The sequence below is a fragment of the Cryptomeria japonica genome, unplaced genomic scaffold (assembly GCF_030272615.1).
Source record: "Cryptomeria japonica unplaced genomic scaffold, Sugi_1.0 HiC_scaffold_975, whole genome shotgun sequence".
Taxonomy (NCBI): Eukaryota; Viridiplantae; Streptophyta; class Pinopsida; order Cupressales; family Cupressaceae; genus Cryptomeria; species Cryptomeria japonica.
In genome coordinates, this window is record NW_026729660.1 from 33,468 (window position 1) to 42,552 (window position 9,085).

The 9,085-nt window shown below is 37.3% G+C and overlaps 1 protein-coding gene across 1 annotated transcript; it reads right to left on the reverse strand.

Moving 5' to 3' along the window:
• Positions 1 to 7,346: 7,346 nt before the first annotated feature.
• Positions 7,347 to 8,632, reverse strand: LOC131047409 (probable glucan endo-1,3-beta-glucosidase A6; the record flags this gene model as incomplete). Its single annotated transcript, XM_059216201.1, has 2 exons — positions 8,560 to 8,632; positions 7,347 to 8,346 (listed from the first exon to the last, which is right to left on the reverse strand). Coding segments are annotated over exons 1-2 (1,073 nt in total), but the record flags the coding sequence as incomplete, so codon positions are not given.
• Between the last annotated feature and the right edge of the window lie 453 nt (positions 8,633 to 9,085).

The window sequence follows — 9,085 nt, forward strand, 5'->3', positions numbered from 1 at the left end:
ATGAAGAAGAAATGTGCCAAATCCTACTATGTTCATTGCTAGACTCATGGGACAGCCTTGTGATGGCCATAGGGAGCATTGTAGTCATCTTGAAGATGGAGGATGTTGTTGGTTCTCTACTTTCTGAGGAGATGAGAAGGAAGGTTTCTTTGAATGCCAAAGAGGCTCTGAGTGTTCGAGGAAGACCAAAAGAAAGAGGCAAGAATGAAAAGCAGAATGGCCGTTCTAAGTCCAAGAATAAGGGGAGATCAAAATCTCCTGGTAAGTCCAAGGTAATTTGCTGGAATTGTGGAAAGCCCAGACATTTCCGAAAGGATTGTAAAGAAGAAAAGAAGAAAAAGAAGAAGAAGCAAGATTCTGATTCTGAGTCCAAGAAGGAAGATGGAGATGCTTTTATTGCAGCCTTGGCCACTCGTGTAGGTGACAATGCATGGTTGATAGACTCAGGTGCATCTTTCCACATGAATCCTATTAGAAACTGGTTTAGTAAGTATGAAAAGTTTGATGGTGGTAAGGTGTATCTGGGTGATAACTCCTTTCTTGATATTGTTGGTCGTGGAAGTGTTCATGTTAAATTTTCTGATGGTAGAACTAGAAGATTTGATGGTGTCTTGCATATCCTGGGACTAGCAAGAAATTTGTTATCTGTTAGCAAACTAATAGATGCAGGTGTGCATGTACAGTTTTCTGAAGCAGCTATGAAAATGGTGAGAGGTGCTATGGTAATAGCAAGAGGAAGCAGAATGGGTACATTGTACCAGCTTGATGCTTGCACAGTTGAGTGCAATAGCACTTTTGATAAGACTATGATAAAGACTATGTTGGAAAAGGAGAGGGTGTCTCTTTCAGCAGATGGTCATGGTTTTTGGGTTCCCAAGGGTGCTCTGTCTACCAAATCAAAGTTGCCTGTAGAGAAGACAATGCTGTGGCTCTTGAGACTCGGCCACATAGGTGAGAAGGGTCTACGAACTTTGAAAAATAAGAACCTTGTTAATGGGTTGAATGATTGCAATTTTGAATTTGATTTTTGTGAGCATTGTATTTATGGAAAACAAAACCGTATTCAATTTTACTCCAATTCTTATAAGTCTTCAAGTGTTTTGGATCTAATCCATTTGGATGTATTTGGTCCAGTTGATGTTTCTTCTATTGGTAAATCAGTTTATTATGTTTCTTTCATTGATGATTTCAGTAGAAGAACATGGGTTTATTTTCTTAAGAGTAAAGCTGAAGTTTTTAGTTGTTTCAAAGAATTTAAAGCAATGGTTGAGTTGCAGACTGGAAAGAAAATAAAATGTTTAAGGACAAATAATGGCAGTGAATATTGCTCCAATGATTTTGATACATTTTGTAAAGATTGTGGTATGAAGAGATAGAAGACAACTCCGTATTCTCCACAACAGAATGGAGTTGCAGAAAGAATGAACAGGACCTTGATGGAGAAGGCTAGGAGTATGCTAAGTGGTGCTGGTCTAGAACAAAAGTTCTGGGCTGAAGCTGTAGCCACTGCCTGCTACCTGATAAACAGGTCTCCTACATCAGCTCTTGTTGATAAAATGCCAATGGAAGCGCGGTCGGGCCACAAGCCTTCACTTAGTCATCTGAGAGTTTTTGGTTGTGAGGCATATGCTCATGTGCCAAAGGAGAAGCAGACAAAATTGGATAACAAAGCTGTTAAATGTATATTAATTGGATACAGTTATAGTGTGAAAGGATACAAGCTTTGGGATCCTATTGCACAAAAGGTATTTTATTCCAGAAGTGTTATTTTTAGAGAAACTAAGTCTTCTTCTATTACAGTGCAGCCAGAACAAAATGAAGAAAAGAAAGATGTGATTCAACTGTCTGCTACACCTGAAAAAGTTGAATCGAGGCCCTTAGAAAGATAGGAAGTTGATGAGAGCTCTATGAGTTCTGAATCATCAGAGGAAGAAGAAGAACCCGAACTTGAATTTGTTCGAAGGTCTACTAGACAAAGAAAACCACCTGAAAGGTATGGATATTCTCCTAATGATTGGAGATGCATATTCGCTTTAAATGTTAATATTGATGAACCAAAATCTGTAGAAGAGGCTCTTGGTATGAATGATTCAGAGTCCTGGAAAATTGCCATGGATGAAGAGAAGGCAGCTCTTAATAAGAATGACACATGGGACCTTGTACCATTGCCTGAAGGACGAAAGTCTGTTGGTTGCAAATGGGTGTTCAAAAGGAAGATAGGTTCAGATGGAAGAATTGAGAAGTACAAAGCACGTTTGGTTGCAAAAGGTTACTCCCAGGTTGAGGGAGTAGATTATGGTGAGATTTTTTCTCCTGTAGCCAAAATGATATCCATTCATTTCTTGCTTCTATTGTAGCAGCTTATGATCTAGAGGTCGAACAAATGGATGTAAAAACTGCTTTCCTTCATGGAGATTTGGAGGAAGAAATTTATATAACACAGCCAGAGCACTATGTGGTAAAAGGTAAAAGTAATTTGGTCTGTAAGTTGAAGAAATCCTTGTATGGTTTAAAACAAAGTCCTAGGATGTGGTACCAGAAGTTTGATACATATGTATTGAGTTTGGGGTTTGTGCGGTCTAAATCTGATCACTGTATATATTTCAAATCTGATGGTGATCGTTTCCTGGTTATTGCCTTGTATGTTGATGACATGTTGTTTATTAGGAAAGGAAAAGGTTTGATTGCAGAATTAAAATCTCAACTCTTGGCAAAATTTGATATGAAAGATCTTGGTGCAGCAAGACACATTCTGGGAATGGAGATTGTAAGAGATAGACAAAACAAAAAGCTTTGGCTAGGCCAGAGTAAGTATGTTGGTACTATTCTGAGAAGATTTAATATGCAAGATTCTAGACCATTGAGTGCTCCTGTTACAATGGGAACAAAGCTTTCTAGTTCACAGTGTCCTACATCCCCATTGGAGATGGAAGAGATGAGTCAAGTACCATACCAAAGTGCTGTTGGAAGTTTGATGTATGCTATGGTTTGTACAAGACCAGATATTGCCCAAGTAGTGGGAGTTCTTTCCTGTTACATGTCTAATCCAGGAAGAGCACATTGGGATGCAGTAAAAAGAGTTTTTTAGATACTTGCGGGGTACCGCGCAGTACTCTATATGTTTTCATGGAACAGGAAATGAACATTCCTTGGATATTAGAGGCTTTGTGGATTCAGACTGGGCTGGTGATGTTGATAGAAGAAGATCCACCAGTGCATATGTGTTTACATTATTTGGTGGTGCAATTAGCTAGATGAGCAAGCGACAGGCTGTGGTCGCTTTGTACACTATAGAGGCAGAGTATATGGCAGCTACTAATGCCTGCAAAGAAGCCATTTGGCTTAAGAGATTATGTTTCGATATAGAGTTTAAACAGGGTGCAGTGACAATTTATAGTGACAGTCAGAGTGCAATCTGCCTAGCGAAGAACCCGACTTTTCATGCCAGGACCAAACACATTGATGTACAATATCATTTTGTGAGAGATATGGTTGAGGATGGCAGGGTGAAGCTGGATAAGGTAGAAACTTTGGTGAATGTTGCTGATTCATTAACTAAGCCCATGAGCACAGAGAAGTTCAGATGGTGTTCAGAGTCTATGGGCCTCCTGGCCCCTGACTGTTGAGTCCATGGTAATATGGATCCCCTGACTCTTGCAAGGTATTCGACAAGTGGGAGAATGTTGAGATACATGTGTCTCAACCTTGCAATTTTTGGTAAATTGTTTCAAATGTAGTTGGGAGGTTTCCCATGTGTCGGTGCCTTAAAAAAAGGTATAAGAGTTGTTAAAAGATGCCTTGTCCATAGTATAATATAGGAGGGCCATTTTTAGAGATTATATGACACATTTCATGTTGGTTATGAGGATCAAAAATAGGGGATAAGAGTTTGGATGTGAGTAACTACTTTTAACTTGGTTTTCTTATCTTGGAAAAACAAATGTCAAGGGTGGGCAACACATGTCATGGAGGTTTTGCCCATGGTATTGTAAAACCACAAATGGTTTCCAGGTTGTAAAATTCTTATATAATGAGGGCTTGGAGAGGAGTTTGTATCATGGAGTTTTGGTTTGCAAGGCTGGGTGCTAGAAGGATGCTAATGAAGTCTCTCTGAGCTTGAGTTGAGGTGATGCTCTTGTAAGAACTTTCATTGCAAGTGTATTGTAATCTCTTGTTGATTTGTTAATATACTATGCAAGTTTTAGAGTGTGGAGTTTTTCACCCGCATGGGTTTTCCCCATGATAATCGTTGTGTTATGTGTTTCTTGTTTTACTTGTACTCTATTTGCTTCTTGTGATCTCTGTGATAGTTAAGTTGAAATTTGCAAAATCGTCCTCTCAAGATTAGCGTAGGAAGCGTTTCCACACACCTTTGCATCCTTACAAAACCACCTTCAGAATAGAGGAGGCATAGGGGATGCATTTTGCAAGTTGGGCCGAAGATCCCTTGGGGGTATCCCAAAATGAGTTCTTAAGTGAGGAGTTAATGGAAGCATTAGGCACCAATGTAGTAGGCTGGGTTCATTGTGAGGGGGTCAGTTCTAAGTTGGAAATGTCAGCAACCAATTTGCAAATAAGAGAGCCATTACGAGGGGAGTTGTTGCTGCCATTCGCCAAGGGTGGGAGATGGTGGTTTTAATTTTGGGGATGGGAGGGTGAGTGGGAGGCCATCATAGTAGACAGTTAAAATGTTACTTAAATAAATAATACGTATTTTATAAATAGATTTACGGTGATGCAGTTATCCTCAATATATTTATTTAGAGAATTTTGAGATATTAGGTGTTAGATAGAAATATCTTTTACCTATTAGGTTTACAAGCTATGGTTATTTTGTGTGGATGGAGCAAATCTCCTTCCTTTGAAAAAAGAGAAAAAAAGCTCATAGGATGGGATGCAATTAACCATAGGGAAGAGAGATGAATGTGGGTATAATCATTCTCATATAGAAGAGAGAAATGATTTAAGTTAGGTAATTCCAATGTTCCTTCAATTGAATTCATTCCTTGATGTCATTTTGAAATTAGAAGGATATTTGAATGGAATTTCCATCCTAGTATTTGTTATCATTTTTGAATTGTTTGAATCTAACTTTTTTTTTTTTTTTTCCCTTCTTCTAGACTATCTAAATTTTTTAAGGTAGTCCATTGGTAAGGTAATTTTTCTTTTCAAAGTGGTTATTGTCATATAAATTAAAATTAAATTAAATTCAGATTATTATTTTTAATTTATTATAAAATTTTAAGTTAAAATATTTTAGATGTATAGACTTATTTTATAGTTATTTTATTTTTATATTTATATAAAAGGTCTTTGTAGAAGTGGATCTATCTAAGGATTTAATGTAAATAGTGAAAAATGAGATTAGATTGATGAGATACGACCAAGTTATTCGCAATCTAAACTTGCCAAATACTTGTTATCAATTTTAATCTTTTGATTATGATATCTAGATTATTGTTATGCTTCTCCCCATTATAATCATATCATTTAATCCACTTCTAGGTGTTCACTAACTATGAAAAAAGAATAAGTTTAGTCTACTATGGCGAGTCACAAAGACAAAGAACCTTGGTAATAATGGTTCCTCACCTAAGTCATCCTCGACCACTAGAGGCCATTCCTTGAAAAGCTAAAATATAGTTTCAAAATATTCAAACATGGGAATTTTTTTTGTCTCTCCTAATCTGGCAAGCATCTAGTGAGTCAAAACTCTCTTGATTTCTATTACCAACATCAATTTTGTCATCACAAAAGGTCACCACTATCCGATGTATGCATTTAGCACCAGTTACATAGAAACATCTTGTAGCCCACTAGATAAGATAGAAAAAGAATAATATATATAAGATCTTCTACTATCTATCTTTCATTTCACAAAACCCTCTCTATACTCACCTCTAGTCTATTAGCACCCTAGATACCAAACTAGCCTTAATTATTTATACCATCCATTTTCTTAGAAATATTTTCTTTTATATTTTCTTTTTTTCTTTTTATTCTAACACTTGTAATAGTTGTATAGGCTAGAAAACTTTCTAGAAATGTCCAATTGATAAGGATTTGATTAGAATATATTGATGATTCTAAAAGGTCCATTTTTTCTTAACTTAGTTTATTATAGTTATGACTCATAAGTCTTTCTTTTTAGAAATGCACAAGCACCACACTTCCTATAATTTTTTTCACTTCTTTAATCTACCTATTATTTTATATCTTTTATTTCTCTAGATTAACAATTATTTTAGTTATTTATGTATATCTTTCACATGCGTGGAAAACTCTCTAACATTGATACATCTCATGTATTCATAAAAAATTTGCAAGTTCTCACAATTTTCAAGCACCCTTAGGGTGGCACCCATAAATAAATTGGAATATCTATTTACCTATACATCAATTTAGAGTCATTATATAAATTATATCTCAGGTAGTACCAAATGTTATTATCGAGGCTTATGTTGAGAATCAAGGTAAATAAAACTTGCAATAACAACTTCTTTATGTGATTACAAATCTGAAATAAGATAACCAAATATGAAATATGAAAGTGATTGAAACATTCAAAAACAATATAAAATCTACATATCAACTAAGACACCAAATTTACGTATACAAATCCTTTGAAAAAAATTTCCACCAAGAAAGAGAGTAAGTATATTAGTATTTTTCAAAATAGAGAATCTACAACAAGATAATTCACTTTACTTCTCCAACCAAATTTAGAATCACCTTGCAAGTCTTCAAAAAACAGATGATAAAACTACTACGCCATCACTCTAATTTATAATAAATAGAGAATATGAGATAGTTTAAAGGATAGAAAAATAATTAATTATAGAATCATATATATTAAAAAAAAATAGTAAAAAAGAAAGAAAAAAGAAAAAAGATTACATGTGAATTTTGAAAATCTAATATCATCAATAATAGTTAAAAATATAAAGATTTAGATATACTCTTAGTCAAAAGAAATTCAACCTTAAAACTTATATTTCTACATTGAATAGCTACATGACATGATATAGAATTCTCCATACAAATAGTAACCAAGATTTGGATTCTGATTTGTGTTTTACTATTAACTGTCATGCCCGCCACCTCAATATTCTGAAATCCTCGTACAATAACTATCTGAAGCTCAATCGTTGTGCGATGCCATATCTTAGTATTCTCTGACATTTCTTCTAATACTTGTTTTCTTACAAAGAATTCTACTCCCTGGGCTTGTTGGGTCGCTTACAACCTAACAACGCCGCACCTTAAAAACCTATTGTTAAAAAAATAAATAATAGAAGCAAATTGGTTGAGCACAAAATGATCGCCCAAACAAATTGACAAGAAACAGTCGACGACGACGATGCCACGCCTCCAGAGTTTTAATCACGCCGGCGGAGAGATCGATGTCGTAGACTGGTGTTCCGTCAGCATAAAAGAGGCCCCAGTTGCGCTCTATGGTGGCACCGGGCTTCTGACCTTCATTAAAGAGGGCGAAGATGAATGTGGGAAAGAACGTCTGCGGACGACGCGGACTACCGCTGTTTGATAAAAACTTGCTGACGAGTCTTGTGTTGTAGCTGGCGGCGTTGGCTACGGTGGCGCCGCTTGAGTCGCCATTGGTGGGCCACCCCGTCTCACTAATGACCACTTTCACCTCACCGTATCCCAGCGTCGCCATGGCCGCTATGGCGGCGTCCAGCTGTGCATCCAGCATGATGGAGTAACTCAGAATGCCGTCCTGTACTACGTCCGCGGTTATCTCGCCAAAGAGCACATAGTCCAGAGATATGTTGGCGGGGTCGGAATTCCAGGCGAAGAAAGGGTAGACATCCAGGAAGAAATAAGAATCCGTGGCACTGAGGAAGCTGAGCATGGGCTGTATTACTGACATGGCGAGTTCTGGTCTGAAGGAGCCGTTGGAGGGAGGGTAAGAGGAAGAGAGGGCGTCCATGGCTACGGATGTGGTTACTTTAACGGAGGAGTCTAGATTCAACTTCTGTAAGGAGGTGTGCATGTTTTGCATTGCCGGGACAAGGTAGGGCTGAAGTTGGGTGTTTGATAGAATCTCGTTGCCCACCATGATGATGGAGATTTTGGTGAGGGGATAATAAGGGAGAAGGTTGGTTCGAAGCCATTGGTCTGAAGTGGTAGTGCTGGAGGCCATGCCTGGAACTTCAGGGAGGCTGCTATTGGCCAGCGCCTTCAGGACTTCAGGATTCGCATCGTAGATTTCGACATAGCCTGCGTTAATGCTCTTCATAAGCTCCACTGCTTTTGATGGCGGTGGCAGATTGTCTGCCAGCCTACCATAGTTGATTCCCACCGCATGACTCAACAAAAACGGATCTGCATGTGCACAGACAAAAACAAATTCTCATGAAAATTAAAAAAAAATAATGAAGGAAACGACCAAACAGATAGATTGACAGCATTAGTACCTGTATCTCCCCACACAGATTTTATCCCAAAACATGTGCACAGACAAAAACAAATTCTCATGAAAATTAAAAAAAAATAATGAAGGAAACGACCAAACAGATAGATTGACAGCATTAGTACCTGTATCTCCCCACACAGATTTTATCCCAAAACACGCAACAATTAAAGACAGGTGAAATCCATAAGCCCCCATTTTGTTGTGTGCTATGGGAATACCGACTCCAAGTACCCTCCCTAAGGTATAGCCAATTTATATAATTCTTCTCCATCTCAAACCGGTGAAAAAGCTAGACTACTTTCCAAGCTAGCAAAAGAGCAATGATGTATCCATGGCTGTTTCCATGCAATAAAGCGTTGGCAAATTTTTATTTCAAAAACTCAAATTAAATGTGCAAGGTTATACGATTTTTAATGTAGTTTGTTTTCTATTTGCTGTATGAGTTTTGTTTCTAAATTTTGTCATCTTTCACCAGTTAAGTACACAGAATTGGTGGTGGTGAAGAGTTATCCTACAAGCTATGGTTAATTTATGTGTGTGAAAGTTGAGGTTGAAACAAATTTCCTTACTTGAAAGCTCTTCATTCCATAAGAAAAGAGAAAAAGAGAGGATTTGTTACTTTGGGATGCAAATGCAGATACTTCTCAT